Source organism: Vigna unguiculata, chromosome 3 (assembly GCF_037176805.1).
Source record: "Vigna unguiculata cultivar grain cowpea cultivar isolate G323 ecotype 2 chromosome 3, ASM3717680v1, whole genome shotgun sequence".
In the NCBI taxonomy this organism is placed as follows: Eukaryota; Viridiplantae; Streptophyta; class Magnoliopsida; order Fabales; family Fabaceae; genus Vigna; species Vigna unguiculata.
Window position 1 is genome coordinate 70259490 of NC_140794.1, and position 21323 is coordinate 70280812.

General features: G+C 31.7%; 1 protein-coding gene across 1 annotated transcript; it reads right to left on the minus strand.

The window, feature by feature from the left end:
* Positions 1-44: 44 nt before the first annotated feature.
* On the minus strand, positions 45-13738 carry ADL6 (dynamin-like protein 6). The gene is made up of 23 exons (XM_028063667.2): positions 13533-13738; positions 13241-13411; positions 12996-13046; positions 12789-12909; positions 12608-12700; positions 12456-12517; positions 12145-12262; positions 11368-11710; positions 10800-10947; positions 8381-8482; positions 8160-8279; positions 6907-6990; positions 6699-6826; positions 5843-5927; positions 5599-5734; positions 4862-4935; positions 4046-4102; positions 2714-2861; positions 2444-2592; positions 1664-1777; positions 1514-1581; positions 810-985; positions 45-601 (listed from the first exon to the last, which is right to left on the minus strand). The coding sequence occupies exons 2-23, from the start codon at positions 13370-13372 to the stop codon at positions 369-371; spliced, it is 2742 nt and encodes a 913-aa protein (XP_027919468.2). The 5' UTR covers positions 13373-13411; positions 13533-13738; the 3' UTR covers positions 45-368.
* Between the last annotated feature and the right edge of the window lie 7585 nt (positions 13739-21323).

Genomic DNA, 21323 nt, shown 5'->3' on the forward strand with positions numbered 1-21323 from the left:
CATATAATAATACCAACGAGAAATTATTAGCGTTTAATAAAGTATGCGGAAAAACAAAAAGGCATTGATAATAAATGCTGATAATCACATTGGATACAAAACAATTACATTTGTAAGAGGAAAAAGAATGTGGGGAAGACACAAAATTATCTCACCCAACAATGCCCCCACATACCCAGTAGGGACTAAAATTGGACACATACTGCGTATGACCGTAAGATGAATAAGAAGTGAATACTTTACTTATCTACAAAACTATAGCATTCCGACTAAATGCTCTAAAAGGAGGTGGGACAGTCTCGTTATAAGTAGAAAAAACTGAAAGCGCAAGAATGCATATTTTTTATCAAAACCAGTCGTTGCTTTATCTAATATCTTGAACCAGATGGCGGAGGAGCAGGAGGCAGCCGAGTTGGTGTCCTGCGACTATTAGAATTGGAGGCTGAGCTCACATCACCATTCTGGGATGGGTCACTGTAACGTCTACTATGACCACCAGCACCATACCTAGATGATAAGTCGCTTGGACCATTGGCAGCAGCATCAAAGGCAGACCTCCAATCATCACCTGACGAGGGTCCAGAGCTTCTTGGGCTGCTTTCTGCATAATTGTTTTTCCAAAATTATATAAAAAATCAACAAAATAAGTCTACATCTTAACTGGTTCATTATGTTCGAGGAGAGTTACAACAAAATTTATATGCATAATCTAATCATATTCTTTCTTCAACAAAAGCTAAAGGTCTTCTGAAACAGCTAGCAAACCAGCTAAGCTTTCATGGAAAGTAAGTCAAATGTGAAGACATTACCTGCTGCACCCCCTCTGTCGGACCAATTGGATGCTGCAGCCGCTCTATTGTCATGGACACCAAGCTGCCTAGTGAGTTTTGAAAGAAGGGAAGACTGTTTCTGAATTCGTTCCCTTTTGCCCTTGGCATTGCGGTCTTCCTGGAGCAGCTCCTCAATTTTTGCAGAGCTTTGGGCGCTGCGAACCAAAACATTAATACTACACTTAATTTTCACTTCCAAATGGTTCCATTCCATAATAGAAAATTGTAATAATTGAATTGTTCAAGTTTAAATGAATAGAATCAAAGATTCAAGTATTATTATTTATCGCAAACAAGAGTTATTAGACAGAAGAGGGAAAGAACTACTAGGGATAGGTTAAGATCACAAAGAAGTCCTACTAAAGAGAAAAGTCAAGCAAAAAGAATGAACTTACAATGGCAACTTCATAAACTTAATCTACTTGTGTACCAAACCCAAAGTGTCTGTGTTGATCTCCAAGACATTGAAAAACACAAAAATCCACAGGAGCATTCACATTATGACCAAATTCACTCATATGTGGTTGAATATACTAAGTAGATTAATATAACCTTAGGTTGCACGAATATTAATATTGACCAAAGTGAATACAGGTTGAATGTCAGTACATAACATCGTATCCACTAAGATCCAACACACTCAATAGTCATCCAGTAATATGATGAGAAACGACAGCACTTACCTGATGGAACTGTATAACTGGTTGAGCATGTCTTCCTTGGCTTTCTCTACTTGGCAAAGAACAACTGCCTGCTTAGAGCGAGTGAAATGATCTTACAAACAGCGCCAAATCTGAAGAGAAAATTGTGGCAGTTGACAAAAAGAAACTCACTTTTGGGACATTAGCAGCAAGGCTGTTAAGAACAGCTTCAACATAACCGCGTACTTCTTGAGACATCCATCTGAGCTCCTCTTCAGGATCTGCAGGTTTTCTAGCCATCGTATCCTACAAAAGATTTTGAAACATCAAAATACAAAAATGACCTCTATTCTAGACGGACTGTAAATTGGTTAGTGTTTGTAACTTCTAAAAAAATCTAACAGCAATAAGTAAAGGACTCCATGCTAAGTTCCAAAACGTCATAATTCATTTCTATATAAATATTTTCACCACCAGAAGAAGGATGATATTTGTTAAACTATAATGATGAAGAGTTAAAATTATGTGTTTTTGTGACAGCAAGAGTGGTTTATCTATCTTGAGAAAAAGAAATCAATACAATAAATAAATGAGATTTAATATGTTCTAATAATAAAGATAAGATCCTATAATAATAAGATATGATCTTGATGTTTCTGATTATAAACATCTGATCCTAAAAACTGTAATCATAAAGGTATGATTCTTATTTATCTAACTATAATACTGTTAAAGGAAACTTTTTGTATTTAACAAATTTATCCCAAACAAACCAACAAATTTCTGAGACCCAATCACGGGAGAAGAAACGAAATTTAAGTGGTTAATTGGTCAATTAAATGAATTTTGGAAAAGTTGGTTGCCAGTGTCTCAGAAAGGGCTACTACCTATGGGGTGAGGTGAATAACCAGAAAATTAATGGTGTGTTTATTTGGAAAGTAGGAAGTGGAAAGATAACAGATAGAAACTTACAAGAGAACCATCAGAAAGACTTTGCCGCATAGGAAAACCCGGTTCCCCAATGACTGGACCTCCTTTAGCCTGTGCAACACTTCTTAGCTTGTTAATCCACTCAACCTTATCTGCCATGCTCTCAGCTTTTAACAAAACTGCACTTTCAGCTGCAAAATGTATGTTTTAATATTGTCAGTTGTCACAGTTGAGGTTTAATCAGATCTGGTGAAGAATTCTTAAAGTGGAACACGTGTGGGAGGATGCAAAAATTAGAACAAGAGAGATTACCTTTCATAACAGTCTTATATGGGACCTTGTTTGTTATTTTGAAAACAAGGTTCGATGCTTTTCCAGAATCAGGTCCATTGGACTTTTTATCCTTGGAACTCTTTGTGGAGACTTCATCATCATCAGAAATGTCGTCAATAATGCATTCCTGATCAGCACAACCAAAAAATAAAACAAGTCATTATTCCGGTCAACTTCAAATTCTGTTTGAACAAAGCATTATGTTGTGTCTGAACCATTGATTATATGTCTCAGGAAAGATATTTAAGACTTCATCACAAAGGAGACAATATCCATGAGAACATCAAAGGGGGGAGGGGGTTTCACGGATTAGGGCTTTGAAGGATATTTTGAAAGACTTAATTTTATAAAAAAAAAAAAAAAAAAAAAAAAACCAAAGGAAATTAAATCAATACTTTGTGATATTCAATTAGAATAATTAAGCCTTTTCAAGAAAGAAAATGAAATCAAGTGGTATCCAATTAAGATATGTTACAACGGATAAAAAATCTATTGATAATAAAAAATATACAAAATTTAAAAAAAAAATATTTTTCAATACAGATTTTGATTGATTTTATGTGATTTCTTAATAAGGATGTATACTTATCACATCCATCAAACAATCCCACTGGAACTCTTGACACCTCCAGACTCTTTCTTTTTCTTCTTGCTGTTGGACTTTTCTTTCTTCCATTACAATTCATTCGCTCTTGTTAAAGATGGTAGAGACATTCATATGTACTTGGTACTTTTCTTATGACATCCCCCAATGAACCAATTAAGATTTTGAACCCAGTAGCATGCACCAGAAGATGCTAACACATATCTGACTAGTATAAGATTGAAAAATTTGCATTGTAAGATTGAAAAATTTGCATTGGTTTTACTTTTTGAATCCAAGTTTTATCAGTTAATTTATGATTTTTCATCGCCTCTTGTAATTTTGGATGTTTTATAAAAAAAAATTAAAAAAAAATATGGAGTTCTTTCAAATCTTTGTAAATGTATTAGCTTTTTCAAATATTGTAAATTCTTACCATATAAATCCATTAAAATCTAAAGTACAAAACCTTAATCATAAAAGTCTTTCGAAAATATCTTATAAGTCAACAATTTCAAAATTATCTTATAAGTCAACAATTTTACATGGTCTTTTAAAATCATAATCCAATATCCCTTAAATCATAAATACTGTATGGCACTTTAATTTTGTAACTGATTACACAGAGGTTTTTTGCCCGTGTTTTTCCTCCAGTATCCCAGAAAGAGTTTATTGAAGTTCATAAGCTTTCTAACATAAATTCAAGAAATCAACCAAAAAGTTCATACCTCCAATGTAATTACTCCCCGGAAATGTCTCTCTTCTTGTTTTTTGGTGTATCCAAGCTGGCAATATAAGTATAGTTAAATCTCAGCACATGCTCAGAAAGATGTAGTTTGTACTCCCATTTCATAGCATAAGCACCAATATCAAAAGGACCTCCAAATACAACTTACAAAAGTTGAGACTGAATACAAATTCTTACATAGTGGATCTAGGTCTAATTCATTCCTATAAAACTGACTTCTAAGACGAGGATCGCGTCCATTTATATACTATATTTTAGCACTACATCTAGTTGATTTGGGATTTGGATTTTTCCCAATACACCCACTCACATCTAATACAATTTTTCAAAACAGATCTAGGTTTAATACAATCCTACAAACCCGGTTTATAAGGTAGAGATTGTTCCCACTTATGCACTATATTTTTTGCATTATCTCTAATTGACGTGGGTTTGAGTTTTTCCCAATACAAAAATATGAGAACTTCTCGCTCATAATAACAGATAGAATGCCTGGTAAGTTTTAATAATTAAAATGAAGGTCTCGCTAATCATAACATAAATGGGCCATATTCCATCATATTACACAAATGCTTAAGAATTTGTAAACTAACTCGACTACTAGAAATGTCGAGAACCAAGAAGTACACTAATAGTTTCCACTAAATATCATTTTCAATTTCACCAAAGAAGCTTTTATCCATATGAAACACTTCTGTGCAGCTACAGCTTAAAAGGCTTCTAAGCTCAGATATTTAAACCAGAATGTCCAGAGAAGTTTTGAACCGTGTAGCAACAAAAGAGACAATTTACTAACCTTGCCAGTCTTTTCATTTAAAACAAACCATCGTCTGCTCCAACCACCTTTTCCGCTATTTTTCAACATATATCCTGCATCGAGAGTTGAAATCAATTCAAAGTAAACTAAGAAACATTCAATTCCTTACTTTGGTGAGAGGAAAAAGATGAAAGATAGAACACTCAAAAAGGTACAGAAACTGTTGTTGTCCTTGGATAATAATAGATAACTACCGTGGAAATTGCATTAAAAGCTTAACATTTGTTGATATCCACAGCAACCACTAGGCAGAGTTAACTATACAGTTCAAAATGTCATTGTAATCTCTAATGACTTAATTGGAAAGCATAACAAGATAATAATGTTTCTCTATTCATTATTTATAATGTTGGGGGGGAATGGAAAATAATCCTTAATTTTTTTTTCTCTTTAGGGAGGCTGTCTTTTCAAATGATTGTGTTATGTACTATCTGTGCACCATCAATTTAGTGATTAAACAATCAGCTACAAGCAAGATGCGCCAAGCAATGTCTGTCAATATACAACTGCTGCAAATCCTATTGGATACCGAGGGTGACTGCTGAGAAAATTGAGGTAATTATTGAGTGAAGCAAATACTGAAGCTCTGGATCTAAAATAGGAAAAAAGGAAGCCAGAAATTTAATACTCCAAGGATTGTGCAGGGCATGAGACACAGCAGAGAGACTTGTTGACATTAGACTTGGAATACAAATTTTGGGATGAATAATAAAAACCTGCTGTTATCTCCCCTTCGGGCCCAGCAGTCTTCAAGCCAGATGCCTCTTGTGTATCCTTGTCTTGCTGACTAGATTTCTCTTTCAGTGATTTTAAATTTCCCCCACTTTGTTGACTTGTTTGAGGACTAGTTGCCTAGAAAACAAAACAGAACATACACCTAGTATATATAAAGCCAAAATTTAAACAAATGAATAGTGTGTAACAAATTCAAGTATGTACATTTTAAACTTTATTCCTTACCCTATTTAGAATTGATTGTTCTGCATCAAGTCCCTTCTTGGATGACCGGTTCTTTAGCTCCTCTTCTCTGCGCTGCCTTTCCATTCTAGTGAAATTAGTTGAAAGTATTAGATCATTTAAAATTAATTCTAAACAGCAGCAGTCAAACAGTTACAGTTGTATTTATGTGTATACAATATAAGGTTGAGAAATAGATGATATTGAATTTGAACAAGGTGACAATCAATTTCTATGTCTTTAGTCGTTTCATGGAACACAGGATTGTGATAAACTCCAAAAGATTTCACCAAATGGGACCAGAACGAAGAACAAATGACAAAAATGGGCTCAAAGTGCTCCGCCGAGTCGATCCATTGTGGTCTGGAAAGATTCCAACAACTAGAATGTCGTGCATGAGACACACACACCTAGGGAAGCTGCAACTGATACGGGTGTCAGCTAGAATTAGGATGTGCGCCATCGAGGTGGGGTAGTGCTCCTTGAAGCACACTAGAACCAAGTGTCGGAGGACGAAACTCTGCGCCGAACAACACAGCTAATGACTAGATGACAAATCCTTTGTTGGACAGAGATTGGGCCCGCTCTAATACCAACTTGAGAAAATTATAAAAGAATAGATAATGAATTTGTGAGTGCTTCATCACTCCTCATATGTTGTCATTAATATTAGTAGAATTCTGATACAGAGCAAAGACCAAACTATCCTAATTAAATCAATGGTGGTGATTCTTCTGACTTTCAAATTTATCCTAAGTCTGATGAATGAAAAACAAGTTAGTGCTCCAGTTAACCACATGAAGATTACAAATTCATATATTATAAAAAATAAATTAAATGTGTCAAGTATTGAACATACCGCCTCTGCACTAAACGGATAAAATGTTGAGGTGGAACAAATGCACGCTCCATATCAACTAGTGCAACAACCATCTTTTTGGATTCATCTTTAAATGTCTCAAGGGCTGAAGTTGCAATTACGACAATCTGAAAGTTGTACAAAATGAGCTAGATAATTTCTAAAAATCAAACCAAGCTATGTATGAATTACTGCCCAGAATTTTTACCTCTTTCTTGAATGGAGGATATCTTCCAAGACCAGGTGTTGCATTTGCAGAAGCAGAAACAAGATCCACAAGCACACGATGTACCTAACATGAGAAGAGAGAAAGAAAGATTTTATTTTCTGAATTTTCTCTAGCATACCACTTAGTTGATGATCTATCTATAACAATGATTACATAGATAGCAAATAATTACTACTATTTTAAAAAGAACAATTAAAATATCACTATTTCCTAAGATACATTGAACTGAAGAATAATGATCATTGAATAGCTCTTATTTCCACACCTAATTTGGTTCTGGTCACACTTTCTTACAAAGAAGGTCAAGAAAAACACCAATTGCAACATTGCAGTGTTCACGAGATGATATCAATAGCAAAGCAAAAACCTTGTAACTAGTCAATCTCTAGAAGAGTAAAGCTTAAGATAAATTAAATGCATGAGGCATCAGAAAGATACTTGCTGCCCCCATAAGAAATTCACAAGCAGTTGGGATCTTCTAATCAGTGGGAAAACAATCAATACATGATGACATGCCATGATATAAATAGTTTTATTACCCAAAAATGTTCCAAAGGTGCATCAGTGGTGCAAAGGAAAAAAAAGGACTATTAAAAGGTGTTTGGCAAACTTGAGAATTGGTTTAGAGCTGTGCAGTATAAAACATTAAAACTAGTCATACAAATCTATATAAATTTGCAGTAATTTTACAATATACTTTGTACCCCTTTTGGTTTAGAAGTAGTTTTTTATATGAATTTCTCTCATGAAAGCATTAAGCTTCCATCAGAAAATAGCACAAAAAAGAAAAAAAACAAAAACACTAACCATGGGGGAACCACACCTAACTCATGAAATCAGGCAAATGTAAACTCAGTAGCCCTACCAAATTCAAATTAGCATTTCTGTGGATTTTTTTTTGAGCCAATTATTTCTTAGAATCTAATCTAATAAGAACTTTTTCTTAATTTAAGTGACTATGAAGCAAGTGCATCACATTCAACTGCTTGTAATTAGTTGTTCAGTTTTGGAGGTTGACAACCACCCCCAAAGGCTCCCCACCAACCTACAGTTCAGACTCTTGATATAACTTCGCAAGTCACACCTTATGATATACCACTGTTTTCATTTGAAAGATCCACATATCATCGGGTCTGTAACTGCTACCCAAATTATTTTGGACAATCTTTACACAAATCTGAGACATTAATAGTTGTTGAAACAACATTAACAACACATTAAAAGCATCATACCTCATCGACACACAATCGTGATGGCTCCTTCGCCAGTTCAAGAACGCCTTTAATTAAGGATCTCAAACCTTTCTCTGGAGAGATAAGATAAGGTTGATATCCATCTGCTTCTAGGACAACCTGACATATAATGGGGGAACAAGCAAGCACCTCTAGAGTCAAGAGACTAAGACTAACTAAAATCTAAATAAACAATGACAAACTCAAGGAAGAAGATTTACCCTCTTGACATTGTTTATGTCAAAGTGCCTGTCAATAGGAAGTTGCTTGATTCTATTAGGAAAGTTCCCTTCAAAACTGGCAACAACTTTCCAACCATTACCCTGCAAGGAAATATAGGAAAGAACTTAGATACAGAAAAATAGTATGTTTGTCCCCTTATTTAGAATACATAAGAAACAGATTACCAATCAAAGGATCAATGTAAAGAGTTCAAGCATTTGAATAATTGAGAGCCAGATTGACATGGTTCAACAACTTTACATTGTCACACTTCTTACTTGCCTCCTTATTCATCATCTTCACTGAATATCGGGTGCAACCTAGATCCTTGGAACATTTTTTTATGATGAGCTTTCACTGTTTTGGTGGAAATAAAGATATATTTAAGTAATGTGCAAACAATACTGTAGTTTGGTGTGTTGGGCTGAAATAGAATGCTCATATTTTTATGTGAATCCCTTTTCATTAACAGACATGTTAAAGGATTAGAAAGCTTTGATCCTTTGATAATTTTTTATCACTCTTCACCCAGTGGTTTTCTGTTTTGTTCTTTTTAGGTTGGGAGGACTCCTCATCCTCATTAACTTAGAAGTTTTTTGGTCTCATGCCAATAAATTCTCTTAAAGACACACACACGCACAAAGGTGCAGCACAAAATCAGTTATTATTTGCCCAATCTCTTCAAAGGGCTGACTTTTGGATATTTTTTCTTGAATTAGTATGTTAGCTTCGTTGCTCCAACAAGATCTTTCTCTTTCAACCCCTCAATCATAACATTTTTTAAATAACTCAATTGTTGAAAATCTCACATCGAATAGAGAAATGATCAAATCATAATATACAAGTGGGTGTGAACCTCATGTTACAAGTCGATTTCGTAAGGTTGAATTAGACTTAAAGTTCATTTTCTACAATTGTATTTGAGCTTATATTAGCAAGGTTTGTTAGGCTTATCACGTCAATCACTATTGAACCACCCATAAATATTTACTCACACGCTTGAGACGTCCAATACTCAATGCAATGGGTGTTTTGGAGATCCCACAACAACTAAAGAGAAAGTCAAATTATAGTATATAAGTAGGTATAAATTTCAACTTACAAGTCGGTTTTATAAAGTTGACTTAGATTTAAAGTCCACTTTCTAAGAATATCATTATGAGATCTTCAACTACCTTGACGTATATTGGATCATTTTGGAGTAGTTCTGCTTTTAATTGTGTTTCTCTTGGAATTTTTTCGTATTTGAGCAATCTTGTGCTCCAACAGGATCTTCGTTGTTGAAGATCTCCATCAGAATATTTATTAAACACCTCATAATATCATTATTATATCTTAGAATACCATAAAGTATTTTTGTAAGACATTGAGTGGCCTTTTGTCTTTAATTGTATGTGTTTATTTGTTTCCTTGTTTAAGTAAGATCTTCTATTAGTAAAAAAAAGCTCAGGTTTTCTTGGGATCACATCCATAACATCATTAAGCCCAAGAACAGAATCCATATAGTTCTATAATGTCTCTTCCTACTTCCCTGCCTAAACCCCATAATTTCAACGTGGTGTTAGAGCCATGACATCTACCTAGAGAATAACTTTTTTCACCACACTTGATTACCACCAAGCCAACAATTTGTTTGTGTTTTTCCATCTTTGTTTACTCCTTATCTTTCTTTCTTTGAATTCTGTTATATTAAGCTTTTGGACCTGAGATCTTGTACTGCAGCACATTGTTACCATCATTCCGATAACTTAGTGCTGCAGTGGAATGATCATTTCCACCTAACCTGATTAAGGAACACACAGGAAAAGGTAAAAAGAAATCTACCAAAGCAGTGCTGTTTCTGCTAAGGTACGCATAACAGATTCCATAACTAACTTTCCCAAAGTGTTATTCTTCTCTCCCTTGATGTTTTGGTCCAGGGGAGGGGTTGGGGTGGTATTTTCAAAGATACCAGGGATCAAACTTAGCCCTTTAGCAATCTAAAAATATCTATGATCTTGTACGAGGGCAGAGAGTAGTATTTTTATTTCATTATAATTAACAACTTGTTTCCTTAATCAATCAAGAATAGTATTCTTCAATCACTACATATAGAAATTAGTGTTTTCACTTTGAAACACGCAGTCACAACATTATATACAAGAGAATAACATCCAGAATCTCTATACTTTATCTTCCTCATTCCCAACCTAAATCCCCATAATTTCAACACATTTTCAATAATTTTTTTATAAGAAAATAATTTGGTTAAGAGAGGGTACAGAAGCAATGCAAATCAATAATTTCAACACATCTTTACTTTTCCCAAAATCTCTAATATGGCACATGAGAAAAGCTCCAATCTCTTTTGACATCCAAATGTCCCCAGATAATATGTAACATATAAAATGTAAAAAAAACATAACAAAAACTACCAACCTCGCCTCCAGTGAGATGTTGAAGAAATTTGTCCTCAAATTCACGGCATAACTGCAAGGCTAGAGCTCTTGTACCTTCAGAACTACTAACCATTTGTTCACCAAGTTTCATTAACTCTTCCTGAACAATTTGAGACTTTCCCTGAAGACTGCAGCATTTATAACAAAGGAATAGATTTCAGGCCATTCAAAACCAAAATGAACTTTAAAAATAAAGAAAGAAAAGGTAATTACCAACCCCAAACTGAGGCTGTTGGAATTTCTTTGGTTTTTTATTGGGGAGAGGGGAGAGATTCTTTTAAAAGGTCAAATTAACTCAACCTAACCAAATTATCTGGCAAAGTCTACATTAGTACTAATTACTAACAATAAACATATTACACAAAAAAGTAAGAAATATAAATAGAAATGGAATCACACAATCTCTCATCACTTGTCATATTGTGGAAATTTAAGTAATCACTCCAATTTCTCTTACTATGATATTTACAATGCACAATTTTCGTTAAACACTATGATATTTACAATGCACAACACAAAACAAAACATAAGATAGTAAAAATAATTACCCAGTGAGGAGAGTTGGAAGCCTGAGCCTCATACGATCGCGAATCTGTCCAGCAAGAGACTCAACCAAAGCAATTCTACCAAGCTTGCTATGAGGGGCTCCGGTCAATATTGATTTCAAACTTTCAGTCTCAGCACGCCAAGCAGTCTCCAATGAATTCTCGGATGAGCCACTCCCAGACTGTGCAGAAGCTATAGAAACAGATTGCCCTATCAAAGCAACCCATGGAATATCAGAGGTTTTAGGGGGTCCCTGGTTCAATAGGAGAGCCTGCACCGCTGCAAGAGCTTTTGGTTCGGATGAAGCTTGATCAATTTTACTTATAACACCAACAGTTCTGGTGGCTACAATTAAAACCAACAAAAAGGTTAGATGAATTAATACTATGAAAATGATTAGGTACAACACAAGAAAGGAATTTGTAAACTTTAGAGGTTTGATTGGGTCTAAGACCAGTTTCCAAAAAGCTTAGGTGGAGGTTCACGAATGACTTTATTTCAGCAATACACACCCTCATACAAATTCACTTTGAGATTAAAGAATAGTGCACAGGCTCACTTTACCTCATGGAATTCAACTTTATTTAAAAAAAAATGAGGCCACCAAAAGTCAAAACCCCAAAGAGTCCTAACCACTCAGTCATTTGGACTATCACCATGTCAGGGACCAAATCTGAAGAATTGTCTGAGGCTCGTGATTAGTTTTATACAGCTAATCAAACACTCCAGAGTTATTTTTTCGGGGGGAGGGGAGACAAAAACGTAATCTGAAAACTTACATTCTGAGTCATACTCCTTAGCTACTCTAAGGGCTCGTGATGATGAAATTTCTGGCACCTGAGCAGCAGGAATTACTACCAGCAAAATAGCATCGTTGTGCTCAACATATTCACTGATCTAGAAATGATGAAAGAGAAGACATCAAACTTCTCTACAAGGAGAATGCCTCAAAAACAACCATAGATCTAAGAAATAATTAAAAGTAAACATACCCACCACCATCAAATGAGAGTGAAGGGTATGAGGCCACAAAGAAACATACTCGAATTTGAAATTTAAACTTAGGACAAGATAACATATACCTACTCACCATTTTGTCATCCACTATCCGCTGGTCCAATCCAGGCAAGTCAATCAATTTCAATGGAGGTGCTGTAGAATTTTAGAACAGAATAAAAGGATCAAGTCCCATGATGCCAGCATAAAAGGAGGGAGCAACATACAATTTGATGATGGGCTTACCAGTACTGGTACGAAGTTTGAGATATATTTCATCACGGGTCCTACCAGATGAGCCTTTGCTTAGTCTATCCTGTAGAGAATGTCGAAGGGCGCCTAAGAGAAAAGAACGGAAAAAGGGTAAGACAAAAAGAAACATTGAATGATATCATATAAACAATTGTGGAGTGAAGGTGATTCTTACTTGCCGAAACCTGTTGAGTTTTGTTTTCAATTTGCAGGATGATTGACTTGCTGCTTAATGAGGTATCTCTATTCAATTCAATGCTAATGGGAGCCCGGGTGGCACCATTTTCACCAGTTGGCTGGAGTTTCCAACGGAGAAGTGGGCAAATAAATAGAGATTAAAGAGGAAATAGAAGAAAAGGAGGAGAAGGCTAATAGGCAATACCAAAACAGGATGTCCGATGAGGCTATTCAATGAAGCAGATTTTCCAGCCCCCTGATCCACCACCGCCACAAATGTATTGCATTCATAACGGATCCAACGAATTATACATACAATACAGATATATGAATAGAAAATGTGTAAGTATTTGTGTGTGTTTGCTCGTAAAATTGCAACTACCTCATCACATCATACCACAAATGTTGATTGAAACTAGAGCGATAAATGTGAATGGAAGAAAAACTCACGACATTGCCGAGTGCAACGACATTGAGGAAAGTGGTAGGGCGTTTGTAGTTGTCGACATCTTCGTCGGCAAGGACGGCAGCGGCTTGGCGCATAGAATCGGAGAGCTGAACCAATTCTTCGATCGCCTCCATTGGATCTGAATGAACTTAGGTTTCCGGCGAGCGATTGAATTGGATTGTTGGGTGTAAAATGCAAATACAAAGGCAAAAGATAAACGGAATGAGGGTGATGAGAGAACTACACTGGGAGGAGGAGGAGACTCTTAACCAAACTCCAATTAAATCACCGTACCAAACCAACTGCACCCTCTCCTCTTCTTCCTCTCTCTGATTCTGATTGCTTTGATAGCGATTGCGATTGCAACTTTCTTCTTCCTTTTTCCTTCATTATTGCAACATAACATAACATTACTCTATTCTCAGCGCTCCCATTGTCTTTACCGAAAATCACTTTAGTTTGGTTTAGTAAAATAACATACCCATAACAACAACATTGCTTGCCCCATCGCACTTCCCAAACTATTAACACTTTTTTTTACTATAGGACACGCCCAAAAATAACCTCAGTAACTAACATCGTCGCAATTCGATTCAATTCTTTTCACTATCTCAAAATTATTCATAGTAGCCCCATAATGCCCCGTGCTCTTTTAAAAACATATTGAAATGCAAAATCATCCATTTTTATGTTTACTTACTCCTCTTTACTTCTTCTTCCTTTTTTCTTTATTTCTTCCTGTTAGCAAACAAAATGTGAAATATATATTCTTTACATTGATACTTGTTAAATGTATTTTTTAGTATTAAAAGTTTATTATTTTTTTATTAACCGCTTAAAAAGTCGTCATTGTCGTGCTTTTAATTAGATAAGAGTGTAAGGATAAGAAATTAAGGTAAAGCTTATTTTTATAATTTTAAATTATATTTATTTCTTAAAAAATAGGAGAAAAAATGCATAAGCCCATTTCAGGATTAACGATAGGAAATTACTACAACTAAGTCAAAACACGTTCAAGTTTAATTTGTCTATTTACGATAAATTTCACATATAAGTAAAAGATAAATAAATTATTATTATTTCCCTCAATTTAATACAATAGATATTTTAATTCACTAAGAATTTGAACTTACGAAAATATGTTTTTAATGTTCGTTTTTTTGAAAATTCATATTAAAAAATTATTGTATTGAATATAAAAAAATCGTATATTTTTTAATTGGAGTATTTATCGGTTAATTTTATTCTTAATTTATTGCTTACAAAATATATATATATATATATATATAATGAAAAATAAAAAATACTTAATGAAGTTATAAATCTCTTTAAATTCAGTTGTTAAAACTTTTTACTCTATTAAGAGACTAAAATCTCTATATTTTAAGTGAATCTCTCTCATCAATTTGATCAACTTTATTTTTTCATTTTCTTAACAAATTGAGAGGGACTTTGAACAATAAAAACTAAACGATAACCATGCTGCACATGGTTAATTTGATTTTTGTTTTGGAATTTAATTTTAGAGTTAAATATTTCTTTTTCATTAACTCTCAATTAAAATCAGAATCAACTAATTTTCAAAATTTAAAACTAATTTAGTCTTCTATTTTTCTAAAATACGTGAATATATTTTTTAAAAAAAGTTTTAATAAATTTATTTTTTTAAAACATCAAATAATTTTAATAAAATTTGGTTAAATAAATCAAATTCAATTTTTTTATAAAAATAGAGTATAAATTAAAAAGTTTTGAAAATAGTCTAGTTTTAATTTTTATTTATGAGAACAAAAATATGTTTAACCTTAAATTTTAAATTAAAACGATATTTTTTTTATAAAATTATTTTTTAGTTTCATGTGGTATTCTGTTTGAGACTTGGAAACTCAACTGGTTATTGAGTTCATCTACAGAACGAAAAATTTTAATATATAGTTTACTAAAATTATTTCAATTTATAAGAAATTTAAAACTAAATTAGCCAATTTTTGTTTTTATGTCGAGACACTTAACTAATAACGATGTAAAATATTATGGTGATTATAAAATCAAACCTCAAATACCCAATTAAAAAGTAAAAAACTTTAGATATTCAATAAAAACAAATTGTTTAATATAAATTCAATTAAAAATTCTAAAAGTTATGAAAAATTTAAAACTTAATTAAACCAAAACTTTGTTTTAATCTATAACAATATACAATCATATATCCTATCTTGTGTCAATATTTCGTTATTTTAATTTTATCTTTAATTATTATTTTAAAAATTAATTATTTTATAAATAATTTATTTTGAATCGTTAGCCTAAAAACTTCTTTTATCTTTAATAGTTGTTTTAAAAACTTCTCTTATGTACATATTTTATTTTTCTAATTTTACATTTAACAACTATTTTAAAAATTCATTATATATTTTTTATTGAAATAAATTGAACCAAACGAATCGAATTGAACTGAACCGAACCGAACTGAACCGCACTGAACCGAACTGAACAACACTAAATCGAATCGAACCGGACCGAACCGCATTGAATCGAACTGAACCGCACTGAACCGAACCGAACCGAACCGAATCAAATTCAACTGAACCAAATCGGACCACACCGAACCGAACAAAACTGCACTGAACCGAACTGAACCGGATCGGACCGAACCAAACCGCACTGAACCGAACCAAACCATACTAAACCGAACTGAACCCAACCTAACCGCACAGAACCGAATCGAACCCCAATGAAACGAACCAGATCAAAACGAACCTAACCGCACTAAACTGAACCGAAATGAACCAAATTGAACTGAAACTAACCGAACTGAACTGAACCGAATTGAACTGAACTTGAATACTCTTTACTTTTTTTGAATTTTAAAACACCTTCAAAAAAATAGGAGAAAAATAAAGGAAAATTTTCACACATTCATAATTAATTAATATAGAGCAAAAAGATAATGGTTTGGTAAGGTGCGTAACAAAATATCACACCCAAAAGTTTTTTCAGCACCAACACCACAATTGTGAGGTCTCTTTTAAACAATTGAAACATAATGTTTTTCCCCAAATTAAATATAGCAAGTGTATAAATAATAACAAAAACAAACTATATACTTTCAATAAAAACAACATTCAAAGGACAAACTTAAATTCATTTGTATTCACCTTTCTCGGAAATAACTGTTTTGTTAAAGTGGAGAACATAGAGTTCTGAGATTAGTAAAAGCCTAAATATTTAAGAAAAACATTATAAGACGATGAAAAAAAAAATTTAAATGGTTGTAGTTTAGCATTGAGTATAAAAAATGAGAAAAATGCAAAAGACATATAAGAGAAGGATAATTAGAGTTAAGGTTTAAAAAAGACATACCAGTTGGGTGTGGTGTGAGGTGTTAGAATTGCAGTGAAAGTGGTAAAGTGGGATGACGAGAGCAAGGCGACATAACCTTATATAGTACTGATGGGGATGAGAAGCTCACAATCATTGTCTCAATGGTGGTGATTGAATTAAAAAATGGAGTGTGCGTGATGTTTAGGGTAAGAGGCAATTGAAGAAAAATGAGAAAATAAAATATATAATTCAATTATTGAGCAATTAACCGATAGAAGTTAAGTTTTTTAAAAATAAACAATAAAACAATACTTTTAAATTTTTATTAAATTATTTACTTTAATATTTAATTTTTATTATAAATAGTTTAATTTATTTTTTTACTTTAATATAATACAGATAATCATAGTTAAGTTTAGTTAGATTAATTTTTTTCATCTATAACAATATATAAAGATGATATCCTATTTTGTTTCCATATTTTGTTATTCCAATTTTACCCTTAATTATTATTTTAAAAACTATATATTTTATAAATAATTTACTTTTAATCGTTAGCCTAAAAACCTTTTTTTGTCTTCAAGAGTTGTTATTCTTATGTACATATTTATTTTTCTAATTTTACATTTAACAACTATTTTAAAAAATCATTATATATTCTTTGTTGAATTGGACTGAATTGGACTGAATTGAACCAGCCAGACCGAACCGAACCGAAATGCACTAAATCGAATTGAACTGCACTAAACCGAACTAAATCGGACTAGACCAAACCGAACCAGACCGGACCGAACAGAACCAAATCAAACCACACTGAACCGAACCGAACTGAATCGAACCGAAACAAATTGAACTGAATCGAATCGCATTGAACCGAACCACATTGAACCAAAACTAACCGCACTGAACCGAACCAGATCAAACCAAACCAAACCGGACTGAAGCAAATTGAAACTAACCGAACCGAATTGAACTAAATTGAACTGAACATAAATACTCTTTACTTTTGCTTGATTTTAAAACACCTTAAAAAAAAGGATAAAATTTAAGGAAAATTTTTACACTTTCATAATTAATTAATATAGAGCAAAAGGAGAGTCACTTTGTAATGTGCGTAAAAGATGTCACACCCAAAAGTTTTTCCAAGACCAACACCACAATCATGAGGTTCCTCTCAAACAATTGAAACATAATGTTTTTCCCCAAATTAAATATAGCAAGTGTATAAACATTAACATAAACAGACTGTATTAAATTGATTTGTATTCACCTTTCTCGGAAATAACTGTTTTGTTAAAGTGAAAAACATAGAGTTCCGAAATTGGTAAAAGCCTAAATATTTAAGAAAAATATTATGAGATGAAGAATTTTTTTTTTTACTTTAATATTTAAGTTTTGTTATAAATAGTTTACTTTTTTTTTTCTTACTTTAATATAATACAGATAATCATAGTTAAATTTAGTTTGACTAATTTTTTTCATCTATAGCAATATATAAAGAGAATACTCTTTTTTGTGTCCATATTTCGTTATTTCAATTTTACCCTTAATTATTATTTTAAAAACTAATTATTTCAATAGTTGTTTTAAAAACTTCCCTTATGTACATATTTTATTTTTCTAATTTTACATTTAACAACTATTTTAAAAATTCATTATTTATTTTTTATTGAACTAACCTAAACCGAACCAAATTGAATTGAACTGAATGGAACTGGACCAGACCGAACCAAATTGAACAGCACTGAACTGAACTGAACCAAACCGGACCAGACCGGACCAAATCGAACCGGACCAAACCAAACCACATTGAATTGAACCAAACTAAACAGAACCTAATCGCACTAAACCGAACCGAACCTGATCAAACCGAACCGAACTGAACCTAACCGAACTGAACTGAACCGAATTGAACGGAACTGAACTAACATACTATTTCGTTTTGCTGAATTTTAAAACACATTCAAAAAAAAGATGAGGAAATGTAAGGGAAAATTTTACACTTTCATAATTAATTAATATAGAGTAAAAGAATAGTCGTTTTTGTAATGTGTATAAAAATTGTCACACCCAAAAGTTTTTTGAACACCAACACCACAATTGTGAGATCCCTCTTAAACATTTGAAACATAATATTTTTCCTTGAATTAGATATAACAAGTGTATAAACAATAATATAAACAATTTGTATACTTTCAATAAAAAAACATTCAAAGGACAAGCTTAAATTGATTTGTATTCACCTCTCACACAAATAACTATTTTGTCAATGTGGAGAACATAGAGTTCCGAAATCTGTAAAAGCCTAAATATTTAAGAAAAATATTATGAGACGATGAAAAAAAAGGTGAAATGGGAGTAGTGAAACAGAGTATAAAAAAATGAGAAAAATGCAAAAGATATTTAAGAAAGTGATAAAATGTTAGTTAGAGTTAAGGTTCAAACAAAAACACATCAGTTGGGTGGGGTGTGAGGTGTTAGAATTGCAGCGAAGTTGGTAAGGTGGGATGACGAGAGCAAGGCGGCATGACGAGTGGCGGAACTTGGATAAAAATTTTAGGGTGCCAAATTAAATTTTTTTATATATAAATTATTATTTTTTTAATTTAATAAATAAACTTTCATTTCCTCTACTTAAATTATTTTTTCACATCGATCGGATGTACTTTTCAATTTCTAGTATTTTTCCTTTTTATTCCAATTTAAGACTAATTTATTATGAGTAACAAAATTTGTAATGCTAACTCGGATACATTCATAAAATTTTACAAATTTAAACTAAAAATAGAAAATCCCTAAATTTCATAATTTATAATTATACTAATATGAGGAAAACTATAAGTAGGGTTCGTGCCAATTTCATAAATGAATTCCTAAAATAGGGTTCATACTAATTTGGAGAAAACTTAAGTTGGAAAAAAAACATTGTAAGAATAAGAGAATCATAAATTTAAGATACATAAATCATAATAGAATGGTAATCTCGATTTATGAGATATACTATGATAATACATTCCTCAATCTATCTGTTCTTCAATCTCTTCCCTTAATTATCTTTTTATCTTTTTTCTTTTTTACTTTCATACTTTATTGATAACTTACTCAGAAAGAACTTTATGTACAGAGACAAAATCTTATTCTTTTTTATTAACGAGCATCCATCAAATTGATTTTTATTTTTATTTTAAACAATAAAAATCATAAATAAATAATATATATAAACAAAATGATAAAAAAATTTAAAACTTAATATATATATATATATATATATATATATAATATACTTAAAGACTTTTGGAGTTTTCTATAAAATAATTAAAAAAATATATTAAATGTATAATATAATATAATATAATTAAATACATATAAAAAATAAAATTGTAGACTTTTGGGGGAGCCATAGCTCCCCTTAGTTGCCAATGGGCATGACCTTATATAGTAGTGACGGGGATGAGAAACTCACGATCATTGTCTCAATGGTGGTGATTGAATTAAAAAATTGAGTGTGCGCGGTGTTTAGGATAAGAGGTCATTGAAGAAAAATGAGAAAATAAAATACATAATTCAATTAGTGAGCAGTTAACCGATAGAAATTCAATTTTTTAAAAATAAACAATAAAACAATACTATTTAATTTTTATTATTTTTTTTACTTTAATATTTAATTTTTATTATAAATAGTTTAGTTTTTTTTACTTTAATAATTTTTTAACTTATATTTTTTTATTTCACATATTTCCACGATTCAAATTGATGTTGATTTAAAAGTATGAAAAAAAAAAATTCAAACACATGCATCAATTTTTTTTTCTATTAAATTATAATTTTTGTAAATTAAAGTATGATTTGTACTGTATATATTTAAGTCTGTCAAGAAAATAATTTATATACTTGAAAAAAAAAATCTAAATGCTACATTGTTTTAAGGGAACATTGTGTATATATACATAGAGAAATATAATTAGTTTTGACCGACTTTTCTGTCCACTCTTGTGTTCCATTCAATATATAAAGAAGATTATCTCTTTTGTGTCCATTTTTTATTTTCTAATTTTATCCTTTATTATTATTTTAAAAATTAATTATTTTATAATTAGTTTATCTTTAACTGTTTTTTTTTTGAAATCTCTTTTATTTTGACTATTATTTGAAAAAACTTTTTTTAACAATTATTCTATTTAATAACTTTTAAAATTTATTATATATATTTCAAAAGTAAATATTATTCATCTTAACTTAAATTCTTATAAAAATAAAAAAATGGAAATACTCACACATGTATTTTCGCTAGTTATACTTTTATTATAATAAGTATTGTTAAGGGTTTACGAGTCTAATGAAATGACCTTCATCCTAAGCAACAATGATTAATGTTTATGTATGTTATGAGTAAGTTATTCCTCTAAAATATTTTATAAATTTCCCAAAATGAATATCAGTAAGTTATTTTAAATTTTGGAAAGATTAATATAATATGATGTTTTTTTTTTGAAGATATAAATTAAGAATTGACATGCTTTATTTATAAGCACTAAAAGGAATAATTTTAAATTTTAAAAGTTAAAAGAAATATAATGACTGAAATAAAAACATACTTATTTTTTAGAAACTAAAAACATCTAAACCTAACTTTTTTACAAATAAAATAATAAGTGCATTACTTAATTCAACCATACGCTAAAAGTAATCCAATTATCTTATAAAAATATGTAATTATATAATTATAAAAATATATAATTATAAAAGTATAAAAGTATATAA